This window comes from Molossus molossus, unplaced genomic scaffold (genome assembly GCF_014108415.1).
Source record: "Molossus molossus isolate mMolMol1 unplaced genomic scaffold, mMolMol1.p scaffold_m16_p_19, whole genome shotgun sequence".
Lineage (NCBI taxonomy): Eukaryota > Metazoa > Chordata > Mammalia > Chiroptera > Molossidae > Molossus > Molossus molossus.
The window spans coordinates 3,116,726-3,131,979 of NW_023425354.1; the positions used below are offsets into that span (position 1 = coordinate 3,116,726).

At 58.7% G+C, this 15,254-nt stretch overlaps 1 protein-coding gene and 1 non-coding gene across 5 annotated transcripts; both read right to left on the reverse strand.

Annotated features, from left to right (window-relative positions):
* Positions 1–426: 426 nt before the first annotated feature.
* On the reverse strand, positions 427–12,765 carry CUNH17orf99 (chromosome unknown C17orf99 homolog). Of its 4 annotated transcripts, XM_036269772.1 has the most exons (7): positions 12,631–12,730; positions 12,216–12,248; positions 6,854–6,931; positions 4,309–4,608; positions 2,500–2,820; positions 2,016–2,112; positions 453–1,099 (listed from the first exon to the last, which is right to left on the reverse strand). In XM_036269772.1, exons 3-7 carry the CDS (start codon positions 6,894–6,896, stop codon positions 1,093–1,095), a joined length of 768 nt encoding a protein of 255 aa, XP_036125665.1. In that variant the 5' UTR covers positions 6,897–6,931; positions 12,216–12,248; positions 12,631–12,730; the 3' UTR covers positions 453–1,092. The 4 variants fall into 4 exon arrangements, with proteins under 4 accessions (XP_036125664.1, XP_036125663.1, XP_036125665.1 ...); XM_036269771.1 differs by lacking the exon at positions 6,854–6,931 and having other exon boundaries at positions 427–1,099; positions 2,009–2,112; positions 12,631–12,765; XM_036269770.1 differs by lacking the exon at positions 6,854–6,931 and having other exon boundaries at positions 444–1,099; positions 12,631–12,765.
* Positions 11,352–11,459, reverse strand: LOC118635095. Its single transcript, XR_004960442.1, has one exon. It is a non-coding gene; the product is annotated as a U6 spliceosomal RNA (small nuclear RNA).
* Positions 12,766–15,254: the final 2,489 nt, after the last annotated feature.

A 15,254-nucleotide genomic window follows, 5' to 3' on the forward strand; every position in this document is an offset into this window, starting at 1 on the left:
CCCCGCCCCCGGGGCGTGGCCAGCGCGGCCCCAGGGACCGAGGGCAAAGAGCGGGAGGCCGCGAGCCGCGGCGAGACGCGGGGACTGCGGTGCGGACACCCGTCCAGCGTCCTCGCGGCCGGGGTCTCCTCCCCTGCGACAGGGGCCCGCGGTGCGACCCGAAAGGGGCCCAGAGTCCCCAGGAAAAGGATTCCCGGAGGGCCGGCCTTCGGTCCCCCCACCCTTTGCCCCAGCACTCCCGCCTCCTCCTCCAGGAAGCCCTCCGGACCCCACCTGTCTGGGCCTCACCTGCTGGGGACCCAGGCCCATCTGCACACCCATGTGCACTTCCGAATTCCACTCATTCTTTCCTCCTCTCGGAAGCTAAGCCTGGGGTGGGTAGATACCACCCCCAATTCTTTCCAGGTGGGGTCCCCCCACCCCCAGGTTGTGCAAGGCAGCGTGGCTTCAGACTTCCAGGCTCCAGGATGGTGTGCAGACAGAAAAGGAAATCCAGGGTGTCAGGCAGGGGGCGGAGTTTAATCCACTTCTTTCCTGAAATGGTTCAGAGCATCTGAACAGGGAAGGCTCGGTGAGGGGGTAGGGGGATGCCTTCTCGGGGGGGGGGCAGGCTGAGGAGGGAGGAATCCCAGACACCCTTGCTTTGCTGTTGCAGGTAAGGTTAATGAGGGGTGCTGGCCAGGTGGGGCCGAGTCCTCCCAGATGAGTTGGACCATCAGCGGGTGGAGCCAGAGGACTAGGCCACCAGGAGTTGGGGTGCCACTCCAGAGAAGAGGGGAGCCGGTGTGTGTTGGGGAAGGAGGCCACAGGTGGGGGTGCAGCTGGGCCTTTTCACAGTGTACCCCCACCTTCTTCCTAGACCTGCATAGATGATGACAAGCAGCTGAGGAGCAAAGTCGGGGACCTACACAGAGCCCCCTCTGTCCTGTGCACCTCTTCTTCCCTCCACAGCCCCACCCCATGTTGAAACCCTCCCTGCGGAGCACCAGGGCTCAGGAATCCAGGCTGGCAGGCTTGTTCTTCAAATGGGGGGCCCCCCCGTAGGGCCAGCACAGGGGCTGTCCTGGAAGACGGCTGTGCTCGCACCTCTGGTCACAACCTGGATGACAAAGGAGGAGACGTGCCAGGTTAGGTGAGCACACCTCCCAGCCACCCCTCCCAAGGCCTCTTGGAATTTTATGGTGCCAAGTGCATCAGTGCCCAGGGCAGGAGCAGGGGCGTGAGGCTTTGTCACCCCATTAAATGAAGAGGGGCACTGAATCACCCAGAAGGCAAGCGGGAGTCAGAACTCTATACCCCATTTTGTAGAAAGGTAAACTGAGGCTCAGAGAGGTGACTTGGCTCGCCCATGAGTCTGGCCTCCGGAAAGGACAGAAACTGGAGGAAGAGACCCGGAGATAAGACAAGGAGAGTGCCCAGGACACATTCTTGGACAGTGCCCACGAAGAGGCGGGACCGGGAGACAGCAGCCAAGGGAAGTGAGAAGTTGAAGGGGCAGAGGTGACTGCTGCTGCAGGGCAGACAGGTGAAGGCAGAAGCCTGTGGTGCCTGGGGTCGGACAGCACAGGGTCCCTGGTCACTTTACCAGTCATTGCAATGGGGACCCCTGACTCCTGTCACCAGCTGGGAAGCAGTGACCTATGTGGTTCCCATAGAGGTCAGAAGCCCCTGATCCACCCTGGTCCCTGGTCCCTGGAGGCATGTCCCCCATCCCAACATCCCTCCTCCCACCCTTAAGGAACACAGGAAAGTGCGCCACCCAGAGGCGAGCTGGCTGCATTGCAGGGCAGGCCTGCTTGGACCATGGTCAGGGTCACAGCAAACCAGGCCTCCGCACGCCCTCAGCAGGCGTGAGGCACAGGAGGCCCTGAACTAACGTCTACAAGTCACACACACGTGATACGGTGCTTTCTTTGCCCTGGGGGCAGCCTTGCCCTTCGAACCCACCACCCTCTGCCCTCCACACAGGCCATCAGCTCCTCTTTCCTGCCCCGCGCCCAGCACCCACCTCCTACCTGGTCCACGTGGTCCGGCCCAGCATGCCAGAGGCGATAGCTGCAATGGAGGTAAGGCTGGCAGCCAGCACGAAGGTGGGTCCCCTGGGCAGCTGTCCTGGGAGGGAGGCAGGGAGGGCCAGGGTAGGCATGGCTGCTTACCAATGCCCTTCCCAGCTCTTGGCACCCCCCACCCATCTACCCAGAGCGCCAGCTGCCCCGCTGGGTTTTTTGTGTGTTTTCTTTATCCTCACCCAAGGACATCTTTGCATTTCGGATAGAGCAGGAGGGATAAGAGAGAGAGAAACATCGATGTGAGAGAGACACATCAACTGGCTGCCTCCCATACAACCCCAAGTAGGGCTGGGGACAAACTGCAACCGAGGTACGTGTCCCTAGCGGGAACTGAACCCAGGTCTCTCTGGTCCGCGGGTCGACACTCCAACCGCTGAGCCAAACTGGCCAGGGCCCAGCTGCCCCTCTGGAAACCAAGGGGCCCTCTTACCTGGGGGCACCAGCGTGAGGGGGCTGCTCTGGACATTGATGTCGTTCTGGGCCTGGCACTGGAACCAGCGTGGCGTCTCGGTCAGCAGGAAGGAGAAGTTAGCAGGCTGCCCGTAGTGCGGTCTCTGCTGCAGGTGGACGTGCCCGTCCGGCCCCACCAGGCTGTAGGTGATGGGTGGGCTGCCCAAGGACGCCCGGCAGGACATCTCCACCCTGGGGCCTGACCCTCTGTCCAGCAGGGTGAAGTTAGTTTGCAGCTGGGACACGGGCTCTGGCAGGGGGGACAGGAAGCACTGGCATGGCTGGGAGACTTGAACACCCTCTACCCAGCAAGTTCCCTTGTTAGAGGATAATGAACCTGGAGGCCTAACTGATGGCGCCTCCTCCAGGCAGCCTTCTGGTTACTCCCTCCACCTGGGCTTCTACCTTGCTTGCAGTGTGTACCACCTCATTTGGTTTTATTCTCAGGTAGTATATTCTGGATGGCCAGACTTAGCAAATTAGAATACAGGATGCCTGCCTGGCCAGTGTGGCTCAGTGGTTGAGCGTCAACCCATGCACCAAGAGGTCACCGGTTCAATTCCCGGTCAGGGCACATGCCCAGGTTGTGGGCCAAATTCCCAGTGGGGGCATGCAGGAGGCGGCCAATCGATGTTCTCTCTCATCGATGTTTCCATCTCTCTCCCTCTCCCTTCTTTCTCTAAAAATCAATAAAGAAAAAAATTAAAAAAAAAAAATACAGGATGCCCAGTTAAATCTGAATTTCAATGAACAATGAATAATTTTTTAAAATATGTTTTTTATTGATTTTAGAAAGAGAGGAAGGGAGAGAGAGAAAGAAATATGGATGTGAGAGAGAGAAATCGGGATTGGCCGCCTCCTGCACGCCCCCTACTGGGGATTGAACCTGCAACCAGGGCACGTGCCCTGACCAGGAATCAAACCTGCGACCTCTTGGTGCATGGGATGACACCCAACCAACTGAGCCACATAGGCCAGGGCAACCAAGAGAATTTTTTTAGTGTGAGTATATCCTATGCAAACTGTATCCAGCAGTCCTATTTATATTCTTTCAGTCTCGACGCTTGTACTGAAATAGATGCTCCTTCAGGACAAGAACTGTTACTTAGAAGAGTCTAGATCCTAGAATCTCCCAGGGCCTTCAACCTAAAGCCCTTGTCCAGTACTTGCCACTCACTAACAGGAGCCTCCACAGACTCCGCCCCCTCCTGGAGAAGGTACTACTGTCTGTGTGTGGTAAATGAGGCATCTGAGGCTCAGGGAGGTTGAGTGATTTGCCCAAGAACCCACAGCCTGTACGTGTGGAGGTTTGAACCCTCAACCTGTAGTGCTCCAGACCCAGGGCTCTCTCCCCAGGCTGCCCCCAGTTGGTTCGAGTCCAGGGGGTCACAGTCCCCGCACTGGCCTGGCAGTGCCTCCCTCCCTCCAGGTGTCTGAGCTCAGCTCAGGAGAGAAATGGGAAGAACGTGGGTTTTGGAGCTCCGTGGGGGTCGAAGCCATCCTTTGCCACTGCCAAGCTGGGACAACCGTCTTCATGTCCAGGAGCTTAGCTTCCTGCCCTAGAGGCTGGAACCCCTACCCCACCCTCACGACTGAGAAGATTGAACCAGATAAAACATGAACGGCGTGCAGCTTATCAGCTTGCGGTCAGCGCTCAGCAAGCCCGGGGCCTTGCCCGCTCTCTTCGGCAGCCTCTGGCCCAGACCCTAGTCCTCACGCTTCCCACCCCCAGCAGCTTCGTTTATCTCCCAGACTCTGCACCCCACGGGCCCCACCCCCACGCACTCACTGGCCCACAGCTCCCAGTACATCTGCAGCGTGGTGCTGGCCCCGCGTGGGCCTGAGGAGGTGGCCGCCTGGCAGGTGTAGGTGAGCAGGTCTGGCCTGGACTTGAGTGTGACGTTGATGCTGAAGGAGGCCGGCGTGTGTTTCTTCACCACCTTTCTGGCAACTTCAATGTCCTGGCTCCCCCAGAGGGAGTAGGCGATAGGCGGGGTCCCCTGCGGTGAGTGGCAGGTGATAAGCACCCTGCGGCTTCTGGGAAAGACCTCCAGGACCTGGTAGGCAATGGTGACCTCAGGGACGAGCCCTGGGAGATGAAACAGGAAGAGGAAGGAAAACAACATTTATCAGGCGAGGTAAGAAAAGGCTGGGGTGTCGCTTCTTCAAAAAGATCAACCAGGAGCCACCTGACGCAGCAGTGCCCGTCCCAGACGTGACCCGCGGGAGAGCCGACACGGGGCCCTGGGCACATGCGGGGCGCAGGCTTCACGCCGCTTGCCTGTCCTGTCTGTCAGCAGGTGCATGAATAAAACACCCCCATCCACACGACGGAATAGCACTCAGCCGTAAAAAAGAGGGAAGGGCCCTGGCTGGGTCGCTTAGTTAGTTAGAGCGTCGTCCCGATACGCCAAGGTTGCTGGTTTGATCCCAGGTCCGGGCACATACAAGAATCAACCGAAGAAAGCGTGAGTAAGGGCAACAACACGCCGATGTTTCTCTCTCTCCCTAATCAATCAATAACATTTTTAAAAAAGGTTGAAGGAGTCTGACCGGTGTGGCTCAGTGGTTGAGCGTTGACCCTGCACCAAGGGCTTGCTGGTTCGATTCCCGGTCAGGACACATGCCCAGGTTGTGGGCCTGGTCCCCAGTGGGGGGCGTGCAGGAGGCGGCCCATTGATGTTCTCTCTCATCAATGTTTTTATCTCTCTCTCCCTCTCCCTTCCTCTCTCTCTAAGGGTCAATAAAGAAGAAAAAATTTTTTAAGAGGGTGAAGGACTGACACCCTGCAGTGTGGGTGAAGCTGGAAGACACTGTGCTCAGTGACCGGAGACACAAAGGCCACATACTGTGTGATTTCGTTTAGTGAACTGTCCAGAGTAGGAACATCCAGAGGTGAAGGCAGGTTGGGGTTAGCGGGGGTGGGGGTGGGGGTGGGGCTGGGGGCCACTGCTTCCCGGCCAGCGGTCTCCTCTGGGTGAGGAGAAAGTTCTGGAACTCAGAGGTGGAGGCTGGCACAGCACTGCGAACACACTGACCGCCACCGCGTTATCCTTTTAAAATGGCTACATTTGTCACGTGAATTTCACCTCAACATTTTTTTTTAAAAGACAAGGAAAATAAAACTGCCGGGGAAAAGTCTGCCTCGTGGGTTGAGACTCTTCTGCTCCGACTGCTTTGCTATAAAAACCAGATGATTTGAACACGAGGAGGGAGCGTGGGGAAGTCTGGGATGCAGGTGAGGGGGGCAGACCCCGGGCTCGGCGTCCAGACTCCCAGTTCTGTCAGGCGCGCGCGGCAGGGCCAGGCAGGTCACGCCTGCAGGTCACTGTCTGCCTGGCCCGCGGTGGACACCGGTCATCCACTCTCTGGAAGGGTCGTCACTGTCCGGTGACGTGCTGGATCGTGGCCTACATTCTGGTCCAGGGACCTCCTTCTGTGGTCAAGGCACCTTGCTCCCGAGGGCCAGGTGTCCCGTGAGGACGCACTGGGCTGGGATTTCCTCACGGGTGGGGACAAGGGAGGGACGAAGTGGCCCCGGTGCCCAGGGGACTGGCGCTGCGTGCAGGCCCGAGCGGGGCCGTGTCCGGGAGGAACTCGCGTGTCCCCCTCGCATACCAGAGACCTCCTCGTGTCAGACCGACCACGGGACCTGGATGCAGGCCCGGCCCCCAGAGAGGTCAACATTAAAGGGACAGTCAGAAGGCAGGGGGCAGATGGCGTGCCCCAGGTCCACCGCGGTGTTACAGCGCAGGGGTCCCGGTGGAGCCAGAGAGCAAGAGGCCGGCTGGGGAACACAGAGCTTCCAAAGGAGGCCGCGGGCTCACGGCACCCAGACGCCTCCTCTCCCGAACCCGAGCCCGAGCCCGAACCCGAACCCGAACCCGAGCCCGAACCCAGGCTCCGGCCTACTCTCAGCCACTCCCGGCAGGTGCATCCATCTAGACCACCTTTCGGCTTGGAAGTCACTTTCTGTTCCTAGGCAGATCCCGGAGCGGGTACGGACGGAGCCAACACCTCCGAGATCTTCCAGCCGGGCCTCTGCGGCTGTCCACAGCGAATTTCCCACAACAGCAATCAGAGCCGCCCCCGATGAGGGTCAGGGAGAGGGCGTGGGTGGGGCTGAGCTTGCGGAGGGTGGCGTCTGGGACCCAGCTCCATCGCCTCATGCACCCTCCAGGCCCTGCTGGCACCTTGGCTCTGGGGACTGCGGACAGCAAACAGCTCGCCAGGCAGACTCGGCACCAGCCAGAACGCGGTGGGCCCCGACGCATTTCCCAGGAATCTGGTTTCCGACCACTGGGCATGTTTCTCTCTAGACCCGTGGTTCTCACCTGGGGTGATGCTGTCTCTGGGGACCGTTGTGTCTGCAGACATTTTTGGTTGTCACGAGTGGAGGGTGCTCCCGGTATCTAGTGGGGGAGAAGCCAGGGATGTCCCTAAATATCCTACAGTGCGCAGGACGGTCCCACAACAGATCATGCCGCCCCGGTGTCAGTGGCTTTGACGTGGAGAAGCTGTGGCGTGGACAGTGGATAGCTGCTCCGGCCTTGGGAATCGGGCTCTCTTCACTGCCCAGGGCCATGGTCACGTACAGATGCTTTCTCATCTGCGCCTCTCACTAAACTTCATGAGAAGCCCCATTAAAAAAAATTTTTTTTGTCCCTTTATTGATTTTAGAGAGAGGAAGGGAGAGGAAGAGAGAGATAGAAACATCGGTGACAGAGAACATCCATTGGCCGCCTCCCGCATGCCCCCCACTGGGGACCGGGCCCACAACCTGGGCATGTGCCCTGACCGGGAATCTAACAGGCGACCTCTTGGTGCAGGGTCGACGCTCAACCACTGAGCCACACGAGCCGGACTGGAACCCCCCCTTTTTTGTGACTTGTTTTCAAATGCGCTTCATGCAGAACCTTTGATCTGAAGTAAGTAAAGTTGTCTCTAGACTCGAAGCTCCTGTCTGGGGCACCATTTCGCAAATTGCTTCTAATAATTTCATCAGTGCACCCGTGGGCCCAAAGGCCCGACCCACTGCCCAAGGCCACGTGACACTCTCTCGTTGCTCCCTGCACAGAGAGAAATGGCCCAGACTCATAAAAGTGGAAGGAAAAAGCCGGCCCACCTCCATTTCCACTTCCGTGGCTATTAATAGCAGCTTGATTTACATAAGTTCACAGACAGGACCCAACTTTTTGTACACTACACACGGAGCGCTCACTTTTTATTCTAATGAGACCTGAGTGGTGTTTTTCTCTGGATTGTTTCACGTATGCCTCCAGCCCACCAATTACAAGCGGCCTATCCCTCAATTTGAAATTCATCAAGCGCATCAGGACATTTGAATGACAAGATGCACACTCAAAACTTCACGAGGTGACAGCAGGGCCACCCTTGGGACTAGAAGCTGAGCCCAGCGGCGCTGCGTGGGCAGCCGGGCAGAGACTGTCTGTTGCTAAATAAGTTCAGGCGCCTACAGCTGTGCCCGGGCTCAGGGCAGAGGCGCTGCTGCCCAGCATAGCTCAGAGACCCTTGGGGGTCACCCTCTCCACACTCGTCTCTGATAAGTGAAGCTTGGAGATTTGTGTCCCAACCCTAGAGAGCCAACTCATTAGACCTGAGGCAGGACCCAGGGACCGGATTTCGAAAGAGCAGCCCACCTGTTGAGGGTTGCATTGCGTCCTCCAAAAAGATACGTTCAAGTCCGAACCCCCGGGGCCTCTGAGTGCAACCTTATTCGGAAACACGGTCTTTGCAGATGTACCCCCAACCACACTGCGTTAGCGTGGCCCTAATTAGACACACACACGCACACGTGTGCACACACAGGCCACGTGAACACAGAAGCAGAGGTTGGTCACTCGCCCGCCAGCACCAAGGATGACCAGCGGTCACCAAAGCCGGAGAGGAGCCGGCGCCGGCCCCTTGCTCAGGGCCTCCTGAGGGAACCAGCCGTACCCACACTGGAGTTTGGACTCTGGCCCCCAGAACAGGGAGAAAGATGTCTGTTTCTAACACCTGGCTGGTGGCACCGGGGTATGGCAGCCACAGGCCACCAGCAGTGCCCCTCCGAGTGATTCTGGTGACATGGTCCAGCGCCTCGCTCAGAAGCAGCACGCGTGTTTCGGAGTCAGCGGAGGACAATCCGTCAAGGTCCCTTTGCTCTCAAGGGAGGACACTAGTTCAAATCCGTCCTTCAACCAGATACCCCTGTGAGCGAGGACACTGTCTGACCGGCAGCCCCACAGGAACTCCCCAGCTCCCAGCGCACCCTGTCCTCCTGCCCCGGCCCCTATCACCCCCCTCACGTCCTGCCTCCCAACCCACCCCATCCTGACACCTTCTCCCTGCGCCCTCTGGACCGGGGCTCCGCTGGCCTCGACATCCCCAGACCCCCCCGTCTTCTCATCTCCCACACCCAGAGGAACAGAGCCCCCCGGGCACGGCCCGCACCGGCGGCTGCCTCAAGGCGGCCTTCTGGGCAGTGACGAGGACAGCGGGCCTGGACGTCCTCCTGCTATTTCCGGACCATCTCTCTCCTTCCTCCCACACACCAGCCGTAAACCTCATGTCTGCAGACATGTCCCACCGGCCCCTCTGGGTTACAATGCCCCAGAAACGCCCATCATTCCTGGGAGATTCTTGCCCTGGCTCCTGCCACAGTCATGTACCACGTAAGGACATTCGGTCAACGCCAGGCCGCGAACACCGTGGCGCCGTGAGGTCACACCGGAACCGAAGGACCCCATCGCCTAGTGACTGTAGAGCCGTCTTAGCATCGCAGCCCCAGGCGCTGCTCCGTGTCCGCGGGGACGCTGGTGCAGAAAACCCACCGGCCTGCTAGGCGGGTCAGAGTACAGCACGTGGTTTGTATGGTCCATCCTGCTGATCATGATGACAAGCGACATGTCGCTGACTTATGTGTCCACTCTACTGTACTTTTTATCGTTATTTTAGAGTGTATTCTTTCCACCTATACAAATAAAGTCTGCTGCGGTCACCCTGGCTGGTGTGCTCCGTGGTTAGAGTGCCGGCCCACACACCGAAGGGTCACAGGTTCAGTTCCGGGTCAAGGGCACCTACCTGGCTTGCGGGTTCAATCCCTGGTCCTGGAAGGGTCACAGGTTCAATTCCCGGTCAGGGCACATACCCAGGCTGTGGGTCCGATCCCCAGTGGGGGGCATGCAGGAGGTGGCCAATCGATGTTCTCTCTCATCGATGTGTCTGTCCCTCTCTCCCTCTCCCTTCCTCTCTCTCTAAAATCAATACAGAAAAATTATTTTTATTATTTTTAATCCTCACCAGAGGACATTTTTGCATTTATCTTCAGGTAGAGCGGGAGGGAGAGAGGGAGGAAGAGAGAGAGAGAGACATGGATATGAGAGAGACACACCAAGTGGCTGCCACCCACATGACCAATCAGGGCCGGGGACAAACTGCAACCGAGGTACGTGCCCTTAGCGGGAACCGAACCCGGGTCTCTCTGGACCGCAGGCCGACGCTCTAACCGCTGAGCCGAACCGGCCAGGGCAAGAAAAATTATTTTTGAAACATCAGTGGGAAAATGTCCTCGGGCAAGGATGAACCACCACGAAGTAAATACGCGGAAGCTAAGAGCTGCGGGGCCGTGTTCCCGTGGCAGGGCCTCCTCCAGCTCAGTTCTCTGCCGCCTCCGTGGCCGGCGCACCTGTGCCGGGCTGGGTTTCCTGCTGCGGGGCCCAGACCGCGGGGCGCAGGCTTGTGGCCTACGGCCAGGGAGCTGCGACTTCCCGCCACGGGGTCGCCTAGCGACGCGTCTCAGTCTCCCTGCGGTGAAGCGGCCCATGACTCTCCTCTCAACCCTACCCCCGCCACCACGCTTGGGGACTTCGAAGTACACAGAGAGGATCTTCCCAGGGCCTTGGCTCTTCCACTCCTTCACATTCCGTGTCCTTTGCCCCACGTCTCGCTGCCGTGCCCGCCCTCCGAGGTCCCACTGTGAGGCGGCACCTGAAGGCCCGCAGGTGCTCAGGGGGAACCTTGGGGTCCTCTTCCACAGCCCTGCCTGTACCCACCCTCCAGCAAGTGCACTGGCCTGACCTTCAGACTGACCCCCACCTCTCCTCTGGATCCCAGGGAACAGCCCAACGGCTCTCTGGGGTTGTACCCTGGACCCCAGGACCCAGCACAGCAGCCGAAGGACCCATGAAGTCTCATCCGACTGTGTCCCCAGGTAAACCCTCTATAGGAACAGCTTCGCCCCAGGCCCTCCCTCCCCAACCCTCTCCCGCCCCTCTGACCTCCCCCAACTCCCCTCCCCGGTGTCCTGTGCTCTGGCCCTGAGGCCCCCCTCTGGCACCTCCAGCTCTGCGTGTCTTCGCTTAGGGGTCCCCTTCTCAGTGCCAACTTGCCAGTAAACGCTGCCCTGCCTCCCTCCCCCACCGTGGGCCCCTTTCCCTCCCATTGCTTGCTTTTCTCCAGGACGAATCACACACTCTCACTGGAGAGTGCGCTTAATGTTCCTCCCTGCTCCCCCAGCCCCAAGGGAAGGGAAGCTACCTGAGGGCGGGGATCTCTGTTTCTGCGCCTTGCGTGTTCATCCTGGGGCCTAAAGCAAGGCCCAGCACCCAGCCAGTGCTCAGCCATAGCTGAACGAACGAATGAATGAATGAACGAGTGAATGAATGATTTACCAGTTGGTCTCTAGGAGTTCAGGCAGCAGGACTTGCTGGGGTAGCATCTGAGCAGCCAGGGGACTGAGAGCGAGGACCCCTCCGCCCAGGTACTTCCCAGAGTCCCAGCCGCCTGTGCCCTGTGCTCTCTTTTGTCAGCGAAAACACCAAAACGTGCGTGCTTTTCATGGAACGCTTCGCGAGTTTGCGTGTCATCCTTGCTCAGGGACCATGCTAATCTTCTCTGTATCGTTCCAATTTTTGGTATACGTGCTGCCGAAGCGAGCACAAAATGTGTTTGTTTTGAAAGCAAATGAGGAAATGATAGTTCAGCCTGTGCTGCCTTCAAGAGAGACCCACCCTTCAGTGGAACGGAGGCGGATGTAGCTCTTTGACCCTGTGACCAGACAAGAGGAAGAGCGGCTCCCCTGCCTGGAGACCAGGAGAGGACGTGACCCACCACCTTGACCGTAAGGGCCACAGAAATGGGTGCAGGAGAAGGGAGAGGAGCAGAAAAGTGTGTGTGGGGGGCAAAGTCTTAGGGAGACGGCTGGGCCAGGACTGTCCCCTCTCCTTGGCTGTGTACCACCCCCTTCGACTCATGGAGCGCAGGTCCTGAGCCCTCCTGCTGTCAGAGCGTAAGGCAGCCTCCCATTTGCTGGCCCTCTGGGGAGCCTGGACTTCCCATTCACTCTCTGCCCCTTCCTGGGCCACGGGGCCCCCCAGAATGCCCCTGCCCAGCCGCGCTGTGGGGCTCTGGACTGGTTTCTGCTCCAAATCTGGCACCTGGGCAGAGTGAATGGAACACACTGGCCCAGGGGCACCCCACCCCCAGCGCACACACAGCCCATCAGAAAGCCAAGCACTCTCGTCGTCCCATGTCCCCTGGAGGCCCCCTCCCCAGCCTTCTCCTGTCCACTCGCCCCAGGGCTCTGCTGGGTTTTAGAACTGTCCGACTGTCCATCAGCAGACCCCCAGCCTCCCCCCAGCCTAGGTACCCACCATGGTGGGGGCCCTTCTCCCTCCAGCCTGCGGGGTTACTCACCAATCTTTTGCTCCACGGAGAAGCTGCCGGAGGCTGTAAGACAGGGCAGGTGGAGAGGGTGGTAAGAAGAGCCCCAGGTGGGGGGAGGCTGGAGTCCACCCAGAGAGCCTCCTCCTGAGGCCAGATGGGGGGCCGAGGACGTATCACTCATCTTCACTCGCGAAAGCTCTTTTGAGCCCACGATTAGTATCATCAACCCATTTTGCAGATGTGTAAACAGTGGGCCCGGAATGGAGAAGCAGTGACTGGGCCACATATGCTCTGAGGGGCTGGTCTGAGACTCAAGCCCAAACCTTCCCTCTCTGTCCTATGCTTTCAGCGGTGTCCATACCTTCAGGTCCCCCCTCTTCTGGGCCCCCAGGACCCCACACTCTCAGCACAGCGGCCCCTCCCAAGATGTCCCCAGTGGGCTCACCCAGCAAGGCCAAGCAGAACAGCAGCAGGAGCCTCATGCCTCTGTCAGTGCAAAGCCCTCTGCCCAGGCTCAGAAAAGTTCCCTTGGTCAGGGGCACCCCCCACCCTGGGACTCCCAGAATGCTCCTGCAGCAGGGAGATAACCCAGAGGCCCCAGGGCCTCAGCACAGGGTTGGACCCAGAACAGCGGCTCTGCCACACCCACAGGGGATTAGGAGGCCTGGGCCCTGGAGCAGCTGGCCTGCTGGGTACATAGATGTCCGAGTCCTAACTCCTGGAGGATGTGTTACTTGGTAGGGAGGACTTGAGTTCTTAATCTGATGAGTTCGAGGTGGGGGGTCATCCTAGATTATTGGGGTGCACCTGATGGGATCATGAGCACCCCTCCTAAGCTCCACAGGCTGGGGAATTGGTGGGTGGACAGGCAACTTCTACCCTTCTCATGCTGGTGCATTCAGAACCACCTTTTGGGCACCTGGTAGGCGCCGATGCTGGGCTCAGCGCCCAAATTTCACCTCAGATTGGGTGAGGCCCCTGGTCAGCCCAGGAGTGAGTTCAAGCAGGTGCTGAGCTCAAACATCGCCCTTGAGCTGAGGAGGGAGGGACCGCACCCCGAGGAAGGGCAAGGCACCCCAGGGACACCGTATAAACAATTGCTTATTTAACCCCCACAATCCGGCAGAGGGGGCTGAGGCCAAGTCTGCTGACTTCCCCGCGTCCTCCAAGCCTGTTTTCCCTCCAGCTCCCAGGAAGCCTGGCCTTGCACCTGGCGGCTCGCAGTGCATGATCACTGGGGGGACATAGGCGATAAGGAAAGGACCCCTGTGGTCCTGTGCACCGGTTCTCCCTCGTTAGCACCTGCCCATCATCACCCACAGGTCAGCCCCACCCTTAAGAGTTTGTGATTCAGTCCGGCTGGTGTGGCTCAGTGGTTGAGCATCAAGAGGTCACCGGTTTGATTCCCGGCCAGGACACATGCCCCGGATTGTGGGCCTGACCCCCAATGGGGGGGATGCGGGAGGTGGCCAATCGATGTTCTCTCTCACCGATGTTTCTATCTCTCTCCCCCTTTCACTTCCTCTCTCTCTAAAAATCAATAAAGGAAAAAAAAATTTAAAAAAAAAGAGTTTGTGATTCAGCCCTGGCCAGTTTGGCTCAGTGGTTGAGCGTTGGCCTGTGGACCAGAAAGTTCCGGGTTCAGTTCCTGCTAGGGGCACGTACCACCAGAAAAAAAGAAAAAAAAAAGAGTTGTGATTCAGGAGGCCTTGGGGGGCCTGAGAATATGCATTTCTAACCAGTCCCCAGGCCTCAGGCCCTAGGCTGCGAATTAGCATGTGCCACTCTCAGCGGGCCAGGCTGGTGGCCTCCTAGACTGAACACCAGCCGGCCCTGGAACAGGGCCCAGCACGTGCTGACAGACTGATGGGTCTCGTGATGCTGGGTGAGTGAGGACAGGGACAGGAGCGGCAGCATCACCAAGGCTTTAGTGACCATATGAATCCCCGGCCTGAGGGCTCTGGTCACAGCCAGGCGCTGGACCCCTGCTGGAGGTGGTGGGGTTTCTCCTGACTCCCCTGCGGACGGTTCTTTGGACAAGCAGTCCAGCCCCGCTGTGGTAAGTCACCGGAGCTTCAGAAAGCCCTCATTCCGGCTGCCGGCTGCCGGCTGCTGGCTGCGTCCGGGTCAGTAGCGTCAGAGCCGCTGGCTCAGGGCCAGCACTGAGCTTTCCAGGTGTTCTCCGCGTCTGTGGTCTGGGATTTCTTTCTTTGTTTTTTTTTATCCTCACCTGAGGATATTTTTTTGTGTGTTTTTTGTTCAGATAGAGTGGGAGGGAGAGAGAGAGAGAGAAACATCGACATGAAAGGGACACATGGAGTGGCTGCCACCCCCATGACTCATCCAGGGCCGGGAACAAACTGCAACCGAGGTACGTGCCCTTAGTGGGAACTGAACCTGGGTCTCTCTGGACCGCAGGCCGACGCTCTAACCGCTGAGCCAAACCAGCCAGGGCTGTTTTTATTTTATTTTTCTTTATTGATTTTTAGAGAGAGAGATAGAAACATTGATGAGAGAGAATGGCTGCCTCCTGCATGCCCCCCGCTGCGGATCAGGCCCACAACCTGGGCATGTGCCCTGACTGGGAATCGAACTGGCGACCTCTTGGTGCCTGGGTCAATGCTCAACCACTGAGCCACCCTGGCCAGGAGAGGTCTGTGGATTTAGAACTGCTGCAGTCTCAGGCTTCGGAAAGGGAGCTGCTACAGGCTTAGGAATCAAACACCCAGCCTTGGGTGGCATCTCCGCCCTGCCACCTCCAGGCCCTGGAGGGATACCTTCACCCCCACCATTCCTGAAGGCAGCGCGGAGAGGGCGGGAGAACAGGTCCGGCAGAGGCATGGCAGGGGTCCTCTGTTCTGGTTCCCGGGGAACGCCACTTTGTGGAGGTGGGTTCTGGGTCAGCTACAGGGCAGTGAGACGTCCCGCTGGGCAAGGCCAACTCCGCACGGTTCCGTGACTCAGGTAAGCCCTGTATGCCCTTGGGGTCAGGGTGGGGAACAACCGCTAGGTCCCAGCGGGAACCAAGGGCCAGGGTTCAAATCCCAGCTGTGCCCCTAGCCCACGGCA

What these genes read in the sequence shown, in the direction of transcription:
- CUNH17orf99 (XM_036269770.1), bottom strand. Translation starts at nt 12,667, where the DNA reads ATGAGGCTCCTGCTGCTGTTCTGCTTGGCCTTGCTGG. An exon ending in GTTCTGCTTGGCCTTGCTGG is followed by an intron (nt 12,249 to 12,630) that starts GTGAGCCCACTG and finishes CCTGTCTTACAG; the next exon opens with CCTCCGGCAGCTTCTCCGTG. An exon ending in GTACTGGGAGCTGTGGGCCA is followed by an intron (nt 2,821 to 4,308) that starts GTGAGTGCGTGG and finishes CTTGCTGGGTAG; the next exon opens with AGGGTGTTCAAGTCTCCCAG.